The sequence below is a fragment of the Macaca nemestrina genome, chromosome 5 (genome assembly GCF_043159975.1).
Source record: "Macaca nemestrina isolate mMacNem1 chromosome 5, mMacNem.hap1, whole genome shotgun sequence".
NCBI classification, from domain to species: domain Eukaryota; kingdom Metazoa; phylum Chordata; class Mammalia; order Primates; family Cercopithecidae; genus Macaca; species Macaca nemestrina.
The window spans coordinates 15,095,580-15,112,765 of NC_092129.1; the positions used below are offsets into that span (position 1 = coordinate 15,095,580).

Consider the following 17,186-nt stretch of genomic DNA (forward strand, 5'->3'; position numbering starts at 1 on the left):
GGAGCTGCCACTCCCTATTCCCTTCTCCCTCCAGTCCCTGACAACCACTCATCTACCTTCTGTCTCCATAGATTTGTCTGTTCTGGACATTTCCCATAAATGGAGTCAAACAATATGTGGCCTTTTGTGTCTGGCTTCTTTTCCCTAGCATTGGGGTTTCCAGCTTCATCTGTGTTGTAGCATGTATCAGCACTTCATTCCTTTTTTCTCTCTGAGTGGCACCATTCTACAGCTATGCCACATTTATCTATTCATCAGTTGATCGCTCATTTTCCTCTTCTTGGCTATTACGAATAATGCTGCTCTGAACATTTATGAACAAGATTTTGTTTGAACTTATGTTTTCAATTCTCTTGGGTATATACCTAGTAGTTAAATTCCTACTACTGTATATGATAGTCATACGGTAACTCTGTATGTAACATTTTGAGGAACTGCCAAGCTGGTTTCCAAGATGGTCACCCCATTTTTCCATTCCCACCAGCAATGTATGAGCATTTCGATCTCTCTGCATTCTCCCCACTACTTGTTAGTGTCTGCCTTTTTCATTATAGCCATCCCAGTGGCTGTGAAGTAGTATCTGATTGTGGTTTTTATTTACAATTCCCTAATGATTAATGATGTTGGGCATCTTTTCAAGTGCGTATTGGCTATTTGCATATATTCTTCAGAGAAATGTTTATCCAAATTCTTTGCCCATTTTTGAATTAGTCTATTGCTTTTTTAATATTGAGTTGTAAGGCTCTTTACATATTCTGGATACTAGGCCGTTATCAGATATATAATTTGTGAATATTTTCCACCTATGGGTTGTCTCTGACAAATTGTTTAAGGCAAAAGGATATTGTCTGGAGATTACAACCAACAGATTTGCTTGGTGCAGCAGAGGATATGCAAATAAACAAGAAACCGTCATCTTCTTCACACTTCAGCCTTCTTTGCTTCTTTGCACATTAGTGGGGATTATTGGCCCTATATATGAATGTTCCCCAATTCAATTTTAGCCCTGAATGCCACCTACAACTATTTTTACCTATCACTGCCTGACCTTCTCTCCCACCTCCAGTGTATTCTCTCTCAGTAGATGAATGGCCATCTCCTGCAGAGAACAGAAACCATCAGAGAGGAAGCCCCACAACTTCCTGCTCTGTCCACTTACCAACACGAACTGCATTTGCATTCAGCCTTCTCTTCCTGCCTCTCTGAAGACACATGCCCCTTTCTCTCCAAATATCATTTTGCAATCTCTGTATTGGATTGTGCCTCTTCCCACTTCCTCTGAAACCCATCACTTCTTTTTCCTTTGTTTTTCCCTCTCCTTTGACTTCTTCCATTCAGTTTTCATCACCTCCAACCAAAGACAAGAATCTTCTCTTGACTCCATTGTTCCTTTAGCCACCTTGCATTTCCTCCCTTGACAGATTTATCGGAAGGGAATATTTCTTTCCTCAACTCCTACTTGTTTCCTCAGCCAATGATGACCAGGTGCAACCAGCTTTTCTGAGCTCACTTTGCAGTCACCAGGGACCTGCACGTTGCCTCTCCTGGTCCTTTCTGGCTGTCCTCTCTAGTGCCACTGACTGTGCCTACCCTTGGCTTGCGAAATATCCCACTCATCTGGTTCAGCTTGTACCTCCTTGATGACCCACCTGCCTCAATGCTGGCACTCCCTAAAGTCCTCTGCTGCACACTCTGCCCTTGCAATTTCATCCACTTCCCTGGCTTGGATTCCTAAGTATAGGCTATTAACTCCCCACCCACCATCTGGCCCCAGTTGCTCTTCTCCACTTTAATGTCCTGTAGAGCTGCAATCTCTTATTGCTGTTGTAATTGGTATTAACTTTGAATACATCTTCACTTTGTTTTTCTTAATATAGGGATAGGACAAGCTCATTGGAATATATCCAAATGTGTTCCCTTCTCTTCTAAAGCTGCTCTCTCCTTAATATGTCCTGAACTGGTTAGCAAAATCCCCTTCCATCAGGCTTCTAAACCTTAATACATTCCTCCGCACCCTCCTGCATATTGGTCATCAAATTTTGTCAGTTTAGAAATGCCTCCCAAATATGTCTTCATCTTTTCCTCCCTGTTTTTCCCGTTTTCACTCAAGTCTTCACCATTTCTTACATAATTCATCCCAATAGCTTCCCAGCTGGTCTTCCTAACCGCACACCAGTACACCTCCCACACTTCCTAGAAATGAAATAATCCCCATCGTGGTTTTGTCTCTTGTCATTTCCTTTAACAATCTGCCCTTCTCTACTTCTGCCACACTGACTTTCCCACAATTCTCTGAACATGCCAGGTTGTTTCATGACACAAAGCTATTCCTTTCCCTTGGGGGCCTTCTCTATCTGACAACTTCCATTGATCATCCCTTGGGGTCTCATAGCAGAAATTCAGAAATAGTGTGATGCAGTAGTTGGGGATGCTGGCCTGGGCTCAAATCCCAGCTCCATCCCTTATTTTCCATGTGAACTTTCTATGCTTTCTCTTCCTTATTGGTTAAAAAAAGGGGGGGGGGGGCCGGGCGCGGTGGCTCAAGCCTGTAATCCCAGCACTTGGGGAGGCCGAGGCGGGCGGATCACGAGGTCAGGAGATCGAGACCATCCTGGCTAACACGGTGAAACCCCGTCTCTACTAAAAATACAAGAAAACTAGCCGGGCGAGGTGGCGGGTGCCTGTAGTCCCAGCTACTCGGGAGGCTGAGGCAGGAAAATGGCGTCAACTCGGGGGGGCGGAGCTTGCAGTGAGCCAAGATCGGGCCACTGCACTCCAGCCTGGGGCACAGAGCAAGACTCCGTCTCAAAAAAAAAAAAAAAAAAATAGGGAGGGGACAATAGTGTCTATCTCTCAGACTTCTTTAAATAATTAAATGAGATGATATATAAGACATTTAGAATAGTACCTAGTGTATAATAAAGTGCTCATAAATGTGAGTTTTTATTATTTTAAAAGCATTTACTGGCTGGGCATCGTGGCTCATGCCTATAATCCCAGCAATTTGGGAGGCCAAGGCAGGCAGATCACTTGAGGTCAGGAGTTCAAGACCAGCTTGGCCAACATGGTGAAACCCCTATTCTACTAAAAATACAAAAATTAGCCAGGTTTGGTGGCACATGCCTGTAGTCCCAGCTACTCGGGAGGCTGGGGCAGGAGAATCACTTGAATCTGAGAGGCAGAGATTGCAGTAATCCAAGATCACACCACTGCACACCAGCCTGGGCAACAGAGCTAGACTCCTTCTCAAAAAGAAAAGAAAAAGAAAAAGAAAAGCATTTACCACATTTCATTGAAATTACCTGTTTAAAAGTCTATATTCTCCACTGTTAGCGCCTTAAGGGTGGAATCAGATCTTATTTCTTTGATTTTTTATTATAATATTTTATACATATATAACGATGCATAAAATATATACAACTTCAAGAATAATAAAAAGTCAAATGTCTAGAAATCACAACCCAAGGCAAGAAAGAGATGATTGCCAGCCTCCTGATAGCTTCTTGCAACTCTCTTGTGACTACAAATCCCCTTCCCCTTTCTAGGAGGAAACATTTTTCTAATTTTGGTGACAATCTCTTGTTTTTTGTTTCACTTTACAACTTTTATAAGCAATGCTAAACAATACAGATTACTGTTTATAAACAGTATAGGTTAGTTTTGCTATTATGATTTTAAATTTTCTATAACAGGATAATACCACATGTATTATTTTGTGACTTGCTTCCTTTACCAAACATTATGTATAGGAGATTCATCTATGTTGTTTCATGTAGCTGTGGCTCATTCATTTTTATGCCTACATATCCTACTGTAAGAATATATTATAATACATGTGTCCATGAGACGACTGAAAGGCATCTGGGTTGTTCAGAGTGCAGGGCTGTTAGGAACAATGTTGTGGGAGCACTTTTATGCATGTACCTCTGTGGACCTTTGCAAGAGCATGCTCAGGGTATATGCCCCAGAGCATGTGCCTGTGCACATCACCAACTCTATATGATACCAAATCAGTCTTCAAGGTTAACCCAACTTGGATTCTTAATTTGCATTCACACCAGCAGGATGAGAGATCCTATTACTCCATGTCCTCGCCAACACTTAGCATTACAAAACTTTTGACTTCTGACAACTGGTCAAAAGTAAATGGTGTGATTATATATCACTGACAGTTCATCTTTTCATTAGCCATTTGGATTTTCTTTTCTATGAAGTGACTTAAAATCTTTTTCCCATTTTTCTATTGGGTTGTCTTTTTTCCATTGATGTAAGCAACAATCCTTTGATTATTCTGGACACTAATAATTTAGTTATATGTAAAGCAAATATTTTCTCTCTCTTGTGTGTGCACATTCATATCTTTCCTCTTTTAATGGTGTCTTTTGGTGGGCAAAAATTCTTGTAACGAAGTCAAATTTATCCCTCTTTTCTTTCATAGTCAATGCTTTTTGTGTTTTAAAAAATCATCCTTCCTTCCATTACGTTCTGAAAATATTCTCCTAAACTATTTTCCTAAAGTTGTATAGTTTTGCTTTTTCACATATGCACATTTAGTCCTTCTGGAACTATTGTACTGTAAAATGTTAGAAAATGAATCCAATTGTATTTCCTTCTATATGGCTAGACATCTGTCCCAGCACCACTTATTGATTGATCCTTTTCCTGTTAATATACAATGCCTTATGTGTCTATACTTAGGTTTATGAATGCACAAGTCTATTCCAGGAGCCTCTGAAGGAGCCTCAATCTGTTTGTCTAGTGATATATCTATTTACTTCAATGATCTGATTCTTAAAGTTTATAATTTTCTCCACAGAGGGCCTTCCTCACTATTTGCTATATTTAACCATTTATATTTCATATTTTTAGGCTTCTGCAATGACATTTTAAAAAATTTTTTATTTGTTACTGGTATATAGAAATATAATTAATTTTAAATGCTCATTAATTCTAACAACTCACATGTAGGACTTTTTCATACAAAATTGTAATGACTACAAATAATGACTTTTTATTTCTCCTTTCCAATCATTATTCCTTCCTTGCTTCCTTTCCTTCTCCCTCTTTCTCTCTCTTTTTCCTTATAGCACTGGCTAGACTATCCAATACAATGCTAAGTAGAAGACGTATTTCATACATCCTTGTCTGTTCCTAATTTCAAAGGAAAAGTTTTTAACATTTCAGAATTAAGAGCTGGGTGCAGTAGTGCATGCCTGTAATACCATCTATTTGGGAGGGCTGAGGCAGGAGAATTGTTTGAGCCCAGGAGTTCAAGAACAGCCTTGGCAACATAGCAAAACCCTGTCTAAAAAAAAAAAAAAAAAAAAAAAAAAAAAAAAAAAAAAAAACAAAGAAAGAAAGAAAAAAGAAATTAATTAATATTTTAAACTTCACAATTAGGATATTCATGGTAAACCTTATTGTAGAAAACTTTTATCAGGTTAAAGGCATTCTTCTACTTTCAGTTTTTATCATGAATGGATTTTGAAATTCATCAAATGCTTTTCCTATGAGTATTGAGTTGATCGTATGAATTTTGTTCTCTAATATGTTAATGTGGTAAACACCATTGATTAGTTTCTAATATTAAATAAATTTCAGATCTTTTCCCTTTTCAGCCTCCATGAATTTTAATCTCTCATATTTCCCACCTCTTTGTCTCTCTGAGCTTTAATATTGATAACTTTTTCTGAGTTATCATCCATTTCATGGATTTTTTTGTAGCTGTGCAAGACAGGTTGTTAAAACTATCCAGGTGATTTATTATTCACCTATTTCACTTTTTATCTGTAGATGTCCTAGGTATTCTTCAATTTTATGTCAGTTTTAATACAATGTGCAGTTTTCATCAATATTTTTTTTTTAATTATTATTTTTTTTTTTTGAGACGGAGTCTCGCGCTGTGTCACCCAGGCTGGAGTGCAGTGGCGCGATCTCGGCTCACTGCAAGCTCCGCCTCCCAGGTTCACGCCATTCTCCTGCCTCAGCCTCCGAGTAGCTGGGACTACAGGCGCCCGCCACCACGCCCGGCTAGCTTTTTGTATTTTTAGTAGAGACGGGGTTTCACCATGTTAGCCAGGATGGTCTCGATCTCCTGACCTCGTGATCCACCCGCCTCGGCCTCCCAAAGTGCTGGGATTACAGGCTTGAGCCACCGCGCCTGGCCCATCAATATTTTTAAGCTTGTCTTCTATTTCTTTAAAAATAGTTATTTATGCCTGATAATTCTAGCATTTGAAGTTTTTGTGCAGAAGTCTGCTTCTGCTGCCAGTTGTTTCTGCTGATTCTCACTCATGGTCCCTTTTACCCATGTGTTTTGGTTTTCACTGAGCTACTTATTCACCTTGAAAAATAATTTATGAGAATCCTCTCAAGCCCAAGATGAGGGTAAACAAAGAGTATTAAATTTTATTTTACTCTAAGTTAATACATTAATCTGTACTGTTTAAGGGCTGCTGGCAAAAACACAAGATGGTTGGGTCAGAAACAAAGAACTTCATTACTTACTTCAGTAGCAAGCAGCAGGGCAGCAGCATCTTTGTCTCAGTTCCTCTAATCCCCAAGTCCCACAATAAACCAGATGACACTTCACAGATAGTGGGTTGAATTAGAGAGGGGGAACACTGCATGTGGGGAATTCACTGGTTTTGTAGCAAGCAGTTAGGAAGCCTACTCTTTGGGGCAGAGAGGGGACATTATCTCATCATATCAGTTAATTTTATGTTGCTATAAAAGAACACCTGATATTGGATAATTTATAAAGAAAAGAGGTTTATTTAGCTCATAGTTCTGCAGGCTGGGAAGATCAAGGGTACTGGCTTCCTGCAAGGGCTTTCATGCTACATCACAACATGGCAGAGAAGGTCAAAGGTAAAGCAGACACATGTAAACAGGGAGAAACCTGAGGGGCGTCCTCACTTTAAAACAATCCACTCTTGCAGGAACTAATCAATTCCTGTGAGAATTAATCCAGTCTTGTGACAGCCAGAACTCATTCACTCACTGCCATGAGAACAGCACCAATGCATTCATGAGGGATTCGCCCCATAGCCCAAACACCTCCCACTAGGCCTCACCTCCCAACACCGCCACACTGGGGATCACATTTCAACATGAGCTTTGGTGGGAACAGACAAATCATATCTAAACCATAGCACTCATCTTTTAAGGTACTGGCTGCATAGACAGCTCTGAGAAATGACCCAGAGGAAAAAGTGGTCAGGGACTTGCCATCTTGGCACATCCAGCAAGAAGTGTAGAAGACTACAAGAAGTGCAAGGAGGCTGTCTCTTTCAACAAGTTCCTCTGAGAGAATACAGACACTGGGAGTCATGGACCATGTCAAACCAATTTTTTAGCTGACGGTTTTTCTGGAGCTCCCAAGTCATTTGAATTCAAGCTACACATCCAAATGAATACCAGTTAACGGTTTGCAAATTCTCAAGGACTTTTAAAAATATACATCGTGGCTGCTCTGCCTATGGAGTGGCCCTTCTTTATTCCTTTACTTTCTTAATAAACTTGCTTTCATATATATATATTATATACATATATTTCAGTGAAATATATATTTTATATATAAATTTTATATATAATTATATATATAAATATATATTTTATATATATTTCACTGAAATATATGTAATATATTTATATATAATAATATATATTTAATAATAATAATATATATTTACTTATATATTACATATATTTCAGTGTAATATATATTTATTTATATACTACATATATTTCAGTGAAATATATGTATAATTTCACTAATATATTTTTATTTATATATTATTATACATATATACATCTCTGCATCTATCAAAGTGATTGTAAGTGTTCAATATATGTCTATATAACTATACCAAGTTCAGACAAAGGAACTAAATTTATTTTCAGTTAATGTATTTTGTACTCTGACCTTGTTATAAGCATTATTTATATTCCATTTTTGTCATACAGCAAATGTATTTTAGTACATTTCATACATGTAGTTGCAAATATTTTGAGTTTCAAGAGTCAAGCAGTGAACACATTTCTACAGAAAAGGCCCAAGTGATAATTTGTGTAACAGCTTGCTGAATGAAAACACTAATACCTAGTACCTTTGAACATACTATGAGCGGTATGGTCCTGCCCATGACAAAGCCCTATGATTTTTCTTTTGACATGTTTATCAGCCCCATTAGACTGGTATATCTCAAGAGCAGGGATTTCCGATCTAAGCTGTTGTCTTTAGCTACTCAATGCCCACCACATGCTTGTAAAATCCACAACTATGGAGACCCAATAAGTTCATCTCTGTGCTTTGGTGTAGTCCATGTTCATACAGCGATAAAAACTTTGTTTATTTTAAGAATTACATATTCATTTTAATGTAAATTTTAAAAATATATGGCCAGGTTATGCTTTGAATGATAGTATTCCCTCCAAAATTCATGTTGAAACTTAATCTCCAGCGCAAGAGTATTAAGAGGGGTGGCCTTGGGAGGTGATAAAGTCACGACAGCAGGGCCCTTAGCACCTTTACTAAAGAGCTCAAGGTTGAAGCGAGCACTCTCTTGCCCTTCCACCCCTTCTTCCATGTGAGGACACTGCATTCATCCCCTCCAGAGGATGCAGCAATAAGGCATCATCTTGAAAGCAAACAACAGCCTTCCCCAACAGCAATGCTGCTGGCACCTTATCTTGGGCTTCCCAACTGCCAGAACTATGAGAAATAGTTCTATTTCTATTGTTTGTAAATTACCCAGTCTGTGGTATTTTGTTACAGCAGCACAAAAAGACTAAAAGAGGCTGTTATATCAAGCCCATAATTTTACAGATATACTGCTTAGAATCAGGCTACTCCTATTAAAAAGTAAGTCTATTGAAAGAGAAGAAAATATTCAAAGTATCTATTGAGTGGTTATATGCCCAGGGTACTTTTGTTCTGTATTAACTTTGCAATAATCCTTTGAAGTAAGTGATAATATTTTTTATCACCAGCTAATAGACAAAGATTCTGAAATGCAGGTAAGTTAGGCAATTTGCCTAGGGTTCACAGTTAATAAGTGGTAGAACCAGGATTTGGATCCAGGTATACTGTCTTCAGAGCCTATCCTTATCATTATACATCCCTAAATAATGGATCAGCATAGAGGTAGGAATTTAGACAGGAAGTATAAAAATGACAAGTTTTAAACATAATTCCTTGTCTCCCAAGAAAATCAGATAGGAAAATAAACCCTACACTAATGCAACAATCCTAAATATTTGATTTTACCTGTCAGAAAAGTAGCCAAAAGTCACCGATCCCAGTAGGACTCCAAACATAAATAGGGGCTGGATCAGCATTGCGAGCCATTTTCGGTCACAGACCAGGTTCCACTGGGTCACTGCAGTGCTTTTCCACGTGTTCTGGTCATATATGTAGCCATCCACACAAGGAAACTCTTTCTTACTGCCAGTGTATTCATAGTCCAAACTTGATGTGTTCTCCCTCTTGTTTCTGCTACACCTCGAGAGCTCCCAGATCTCACCATTCTGCAACTGCACCATAACATAATCTTTCTGGCCTGAAGACAACAGGGCCCCGGTGTCCTCCAAACTCCAATTAGAGTGATTGTGGAAAACAACCAAACTCACATTGCCTGGGGGCCTGCAGACATGACGAGGGGTGACTCCCATGAACACGGAAGCCAAGTAGTGAATACCACAAGAGATGTTCTGGAAGGCACATATGAAATAGAGGACTCTCTGGAATCTGCAAGAGAAGGAAAGCTAATTATTATATCTGGTCTATAGGCTGAAAAGGAACATAAGCAAATTCGAAGGGTCTCCACCATGTTTATCTTAACATATATGTAAATGGATAAATATAGAAATAATTATAGATATATTTATATCTGTGAGTTAGAATATATACATATATTACCTAGCTCCATCTACTGAGAAGGCCTAGAAGCAATGACATCCCAATAGCAACAAGCACACCCATTGCCCAGATCTTAGTTTCTAAATACCATTCTCCAGTGAGAGAAGCCAGAAAAAGTGGCTGATTCTAAAGCCAGGACAAGAAAAATACAAAATAAGCCCAGAATATCTTATAATACCAGAAAGTAAGGAAATACTCAAAAAACAAAAGGATAAGGGCATATGAAAGGGGCCCAGGTAGCAATCTGAAAAAGTTCCCAATGGTCAGTTGCAAGCTGAAACAATTTGAGCAACAACATAAATGGCATAATATATCCCAAAGCATAAAATAAATATATATGAATCCATACTGTGTGGTTAATTTTATGTGTTAACTTGACTGGGTTAAGGGAAGCCCAGATAGCTGGCAAAACATTATTTCTGGGTGTGTCTGCGAGAGTATCTCTGGAAGAGATTAGCAGACTAGTAGACTGAGTAGAGAATATCACCCTCACCAGTTGAGGTGGGCATCCTCCAATCGCTTGAGGGCTTCAATAGAACAAAAAGGTGAAGGAAGAGCAAATTTGTTCTCTGCTTGAGCTGGGACATCCATATTCTCCAGCTCTCAAACATCAGAGCTCCTGGTTCTTGGACTTTTGGAATTAGACCAAGGCTTACACCAGGCCTTCAGTCTGGGACTGAATTACACCACTAGGTTTCCTAGTTCTTCAGCTTGCAGACAGCAAGTCATGAGACTTCTTAGCCTTTATAACCATGTGAGCCAATTCCTATAATAAATCTCATATATATGTACGTATGTGTGGTGTTTGTGTGTGTGTGTATGTGTCTGTGTGTGTATCCTATTGGTTCTCTTTCTCTGGAGAAGCTTGACAAATACAATACACCATACTCATATAAATAAATGAATGAAAAAATAAAAGGGAGAGAGGAGACCAATCTTTCTTACATTAGAATTCAATTACTATCTATAGACATTCCTTCTTTCCTGGAAGTAGAGTTTAATTCCCGCAATTTGCTCCTAGAGCGTGGGCTAGGCTTAGTGACTTGTTTCTAAAAAACAAAGCAGGAAAAGAGGAAAAATAGTAACTTTATAGTGGGGAAACCTAGAAACTTGGCAAACACTAATGTCACCAAGTGATGAAGGTTAACATCCCCAGTGACGTCATGTGGATATGCTGTATCCCTGCTATGATCTGATGAGAAGGGCACTTCATCTCTGTTGTTTTCTTTCCAAAAACCATAACCCTAGTTTAGTAATTTAAAAAAGACCCCAGATTGGGAGTCATCTATAGGTTACCTGGCCAATACACCTAAAGACTGTCAAGGTCATAAAAAATAAAGAAAGATTGAGAAACTGCTATAGACAATTAAATGTAGTGTGGTGCTCTGGGACCGGATCCTGGAACAGGAAGAGGACACTTGGAAAAACTGGTGAAATTCAAATGAAGTATATAGTTAGTTAATAGTAATGTATTAATATTAGTTTCTTAGTTTTGACAAATATGTTATGGTAATGTAAGATGTTAACAATAGGGGAAACTGGGTGAGGGTCATATGGGGATGCTGTACTATCTGTGTAACTTTTCCATAAATCTAAAATGATCAAAAAATAAAAAGTTTATTTAAAATTTTAAAAAATACAGTCTCCAAATTTATAGACTCAAACCAACAGCGACATATTTTCTGAAATAAAACATTGCCTCATAAGGACAATTATGCCCACAGGACAACAGGATAGAACAGATAAAATTTGGATTACCCCACAAAATTCCAACCCCTGAAATTAAGAAGTATAGCAGACCTTTGAACAGGTAACTTAATTATTTAGATTGAAAACGGAATCAGTTCAGGCAATCACCAACATTCCCATAAAACCATTAAAATAGAAGGTAGGAGATAGGTCCTGTCAGATCAAACTGAGGTCAAATTGCACCACTGACATATGCAATCTCCATCACCCTTCTTCCTTTGCAGACCTGCCCACCCCACTGCATCCTGATGCTCCCTCTCACTGGAAGATGCTTCTGACTATCCCTCAGCTCAGCAGTTCCCACACTTTTTGGTCTCAGGAGCCTCTATATTTTTACAAGTTTTGAAGATTCCAAAAGGCCTTTCTTTATGTGGATCATATTTATCTCCATTTATGTATTAGAAATTAAAATGGAGAAGGAGAGGAGGAAAGAGAGCCAGGATCTTCCAGGGAGCCCAAAGTTAGAAGCTGGGGCAGAGAAAAGGAAAACAGAAAGAATCTGGCACAGACTGACCCCTGAGGAGCCTGGAGTCTTACAGAAAGGGTAGATAGGTGTGCATCCCTTCTCACCTCACCCCCATAACAAACTGCTGAATACCAAATTGTGGGAGAGCCCCGTCTGCCTTCGTGACCCTGGGCAATGCTGTCAGTGGTGAATTGGGAACTTCCTGAGAATAGAATACCAGGTGACCAACTCAGGCAGGTGTGCTGGCACTCCCCTCAGGCCTGAACTGAGATGGTGGGCACCATACTGGTTGTGCACCTGTTCTGAGCCACCGCCCTGCCCAAGCAACCTCAGCCTTTGTGATGTTGTATCACCAGATACCCCAGAAACATACCCCACAATCACTCTGACTTTGGCAACCATGGGGGACTGGCAGGACCCGGGGAGCTGCAGGAACCCCAGAAATCTAGCCCTCAGTGCAGGTTGCTTCTAGGGGAGCAGGGAGCACAGCCCACCAAAGTGCTCCTTGGGACAAAGGAAATGCAGGGACAGCACCAATTTCTGAAAGGGGCAGTAGTAGTAGCTTGGAAGGGACATGGAGAGGGGACTATTTCCTACTCCACCCATTCACTGTTGTAGATGCAGCAGAAACTTTCCCTGCTGGGAGCTGGCACTCATGCAATTGAAGAAAGGCTTTCTAGCACTTTTCACAGTGGCTGCATCCCCACTGAAAGTGAGGTGGTACTGCCTCGTCTTTCAGAAAAAACAGGGCCCATCTCCCGCTCCCTACACAAAGTAGCAATGTCCCTGCAATAGAGGACAGACAAGTCACAGAGCTGACTGTTCTGGACTGGGAAAAGAGGCTCTGACCCAAGGCCATTTTGGTGGTAGCCACAATAGAAACATTCTCACAGACCTCAGGAGTGGCCAGGAGCCAAAGGACAGTGTTTATATGAACTGAGGGTTACAAGTGCTGTGAAAGGGACATGATAGGTAGTGAATCATGTTCCTGCCTGCCCCAGGATGAGGAACTGGTGCAGCCCCCTGCTGGCCCCTACCCCTAAGACCTCAGCACACCCATCAAGGCAGGGGTTTCCACTCACCATCAGATGACCTGAGGGTGAGCTAGCTCTTCTTACCCTTAAGCGACACTTACTGGACTAGAGACTGAACTGCATCATCAAACAAAAAACCTGCTGTCAGAAGAGTGCAGTGCTAGTATATGAGATAAGCTTCTTGAGACCTCCACACTCCTAGCCCTACAGAAGATACTGTGTCAGCTCATACACCCTACACATCACTACAACAAGCAGTATCTGGGAAAGCAACCACACAAATGATATCCATAACCAAGGAACCCATAGAGACCCTTGGTCCCCTGAAAGCCCCCAGAAACAAAGCCAAACAATCATACACAATATATACTACAGCCACACCCTCAAGGGAAAAAAGAATACAAACTTTAAAAGTCTCATTCAAATGTTGGCAAATTAAAAAATAGGAAGCAACAGCTCAACATTTGTCCATTTTCACACTGTTGATAGAGACATACCAAGACTGGGCAATTTACAAAAGAAAGAGGTTTATTCGACTTACAGTTCCACAAGGCTGGGGAGGTCTCACAATCACGGCAGAAGGCAAGGAGGAGCAAGTCACATCTTATGTGGATGACAGCAGGCAAAGAGAGAGTTTGTGCAAAGAAACTCCCATTTTTAAAACTATCAGATCTTGTGAGACACATTTACTATCATAAGAACAGCATGGGAAATACCTGCCCCCATGATTCAGTCATCTCCCACCATGTGCCTCCCACAACACATGGGAATTATGGGAGTTAAAAGATGAGATTTAGGTGGAACACAGAACCAAAGTATACCAGGCTCCTTCAGATGAGAAAGAATCAGCATAAAAACTCTGGCTATCCAAAAAGACAAAGTGTTTTGACACCTCCAAAGGATCACACTAGCTCTCTAGCAATGGATCTTGACTAAAATGAAAATTCTGAAATGACAGATAAAGGATTCAAAATATGGATTGTAAGAAAGCTCACCGAGATGCAAAAGAAAGTTGAAAATCAACCCCCAAAAACTTAGGATATGAAAGATAAGATAGATATATTAAACTTTAACTATAGTAAAAGACTAGACCAAGCAGAAAAGATAATTTCAGAGCTTGAAGACCACTCTTTCTGTTTAAACAAGTAAAACAAAAATACAGAAAAAAGAATTCTTTTAATGAACAAAGTCTTTGAGAAATATGCAATTATGTAAAGGGACCAAATGTATAATTTATATGTAATCCTGAGAGAGAAGAAGAAAAAGTAAGCAATTATATTTAAGAGAATAATTCAGGAAAATTTCCTTGATCTTGCTATAGAAGTAGACATTGAGATGCAAGAAATTCAGAGAATATCTGGGAGATGCTATAAAAGATGAATGTCACCAAGGCATAGAGTCATCATACTATCCAAGTTTAATGCTAAAGAAAAAAATCTTGAAGGCATCTGGAGGGAAGCATCAGATCACCCATAAAAGAAATCCTATCAGACTAATGACACTTCTCAGTGGAAATCTTACAAGCCAGAACAGATTGGGGGCCTAGGGGGCCTATTTTTAGCTTTCTTAAAGAAAGAAAAAAAAAAAAAAGCCTGCCAAAAATGTTTTATCCTGCCAAATAAGCCTCATAAAGCAAGGAGAAATAAAGTATTTCCCAGACAAGCAAACTCTAAGGGAATTAATCACCACTTGACCAGTTCTATAAGAAATGCTTAAAAAAGTTATAACCATGGAAATGAAAGGACAATACTTGCCACCATAAAATCACATATAAGTACAAAGTTCACAGATCCCATAAAGCAATTACACAATTGAGACTACAGAGCAACTAGCTAACAAAACTCTGACGGGAACAAAACCTCACATATTATTATTAACCTTAAATGTAAACAGCCTCAATGTTCCACTTAGAGGATATAGTTCAGCAAAATGGATTTTTTTTAAAAAAAGACCCAACAATCTGCTACCTACAAGAGACCACCTAATATGTAAAGATACCCATAGCCTAAAGTAAAGGGGTGTAAAAAGATGTGTCATGCAAATAGAAAACAAGAAGGAGCAGGAGTTGCTCTTTTTATATGAGATAAAACAGTCTCTAAAGTAACAACAGTTAAAAAGACAAAGAATAGCATTATCTAATGATACAGGGTCTAATTCAACAAAAAGATTTAACTATCCTAAATATATATGTACCCAGTATCAGAGCACCCAGATTTATAAAACAAATACTACTAGACTTACAAAAAGAGATAGACAGTCATATAAAAGAGTCATATAAAAGGAACTTCAATACCATATTGACACGAATAAGCTGTCAATGATGACAGATCATTGAGCTTGATCTGTTGCTTTGATTATGCAAACTTGACCAAATGGACTAAGAGACGCCTACAGAACATTCCATCCAACAACCACAGAATATATATTTTTCTCATCTGTGCATAAAACATTCTCTAAAATTCACCATATGCTTGCCCACAAAGCAAGTCTCAATAAATGCAAAAAAAAAAAAAAAAAATAGAAAAGAAAAGGTCAAAATCACATCAGGATCTTCCTGGACCACAGTGGAATAAAATTAGAAATCAATACCAAGAGGAACCCTCAAAACCACAGAAGTACATGGAAATTAAACAACTCACTCTTGAATGACTTTTGGGTTAACCATAAAATAAAGGCAGAAATTAAAAAAATGTTTTGAAATGAATGAAAACAGACACAACATACCAAAACCTCTGGGATACAGCAAAAGCAGTGCTAAGAGGAAAGCTTATAGCATTAATTGCTTAAATCAAAAAGACAGATCTCAAATTAACAAGCTAATGCCACACCTCAAGGAACTAGAAAATCAAGAACAAACCAAACATGAAACTAGCAGAAGAAAAGAATAACAAAGATCAGAGCAGATTTGATCTCAGTTAAATTGAAACCAAAAAAATCATACAAAGGATCAACAAAACACAAAGTTGGTTCTCTGAAAAGATAAACAAAACTGTTAGATGGCTAGCTAGATTAACAAAGAAAAAGAGAAGATTCAGATAAGCACAATCAGAAATGATAAAAGTAACATTACAACTGATAACACAGAAACACAAAGGATCATCAGAGACTACTATGAACATCTCTAAGTGCACACACTAGAAAACCCAGAGTACATGAATAAATTCCTGGAAGCATACAACCCCTCAAGAGAAATAGAAATTCTGAACAGACCAATAATGAGTAATGAAACTGAATCAGTAACAAAAAATATATAACAACTACGACAAGAAAAGAGCCCAGGACCAGATGGATTCACAGCTGAATTTTATCAGATGTACAAAGAAGAGCTGAAACCAATATTATTGAAACCACTCCAGAAAATTAAGGAAGAGGAATTCCTCCATAAATCATTCTATGAAACCAGTATCATAATGATACCAAAATCTGATAAGAACACAACAAAAAGAAGAAAACTACAGGCCAATATCTCTGATGAACATAGATACAAAAATCCTCAACAAAATACTAACAAACTGAATCCAACAGCACATCAAAAAGATAATCCATCACAATCAGGTGGGTTTTATTTTAGGGATGCCAAGATGGTTCAACATATGCAAGTCAATAAATGTGATTCACCACATAAACAAAATTAAATACAAGAGACATAAGGTCATCTCAATAAATGCAGAAACAGCATTTGATAAAATCCAACATCACTTCATGATTAAAAAAAAAAAAAACAACTCAACAAACTAGGCATCAAAGGAACATACCTCCAAATAATAAGAGCTGTATATAACAAACCCATAGCCAACATCATACTGAATGGGGAAAAGTAAAATGCATTCCTCTTAAGAACTAGAACAAGAGAAGGATTTCGCTCTCACAGCTCCTAAATAGCATAGCACTAGAAATCCTAAACATAGCAATTAGGTAAGAGAAAGAAACAAAAGGTATCCAAATTGAAAAAAAAAAAAAAAGTGAAATTATCTCTGTTCCCTGACAACATGATCTTATACCTAGAAAAATCCCA

The 17,186-nt window shown here is 38.6% G+C and overlaps 1 protein-coding gene across 7 annotated transcripts in view; it reads right to left on the reverse strand.

Annotated features, from left to right (window-relative positions):
- LOC105492069 (solute carrier family 22 member 16) overlaps positions 1-17,186 on the reverse strand; it is a 52,490-nt gene that overhangs the window by 22,952 nt on the left and 12,352 nt on the right. For 5 of the 7 annotated variants that reach the window (XM_011758938.2, XM_011758939.2, XM_011758943.3 and 2 more), the window contains one exon: positions 9,272-9,751. In XM_011758938.2, the coding sequence (XP_011757240.1) occupies positions 9,272-9,751 (480 nt within the window). Of the gene's footprint in view, positions 1-9,271; positions 9,752-12,241; positions 12,349-17,186 lie in introns of those variants that run through there. The other 2 variants (XM_024796136.2, XM_011758942.2) reach the window with 2 other exon arrangements.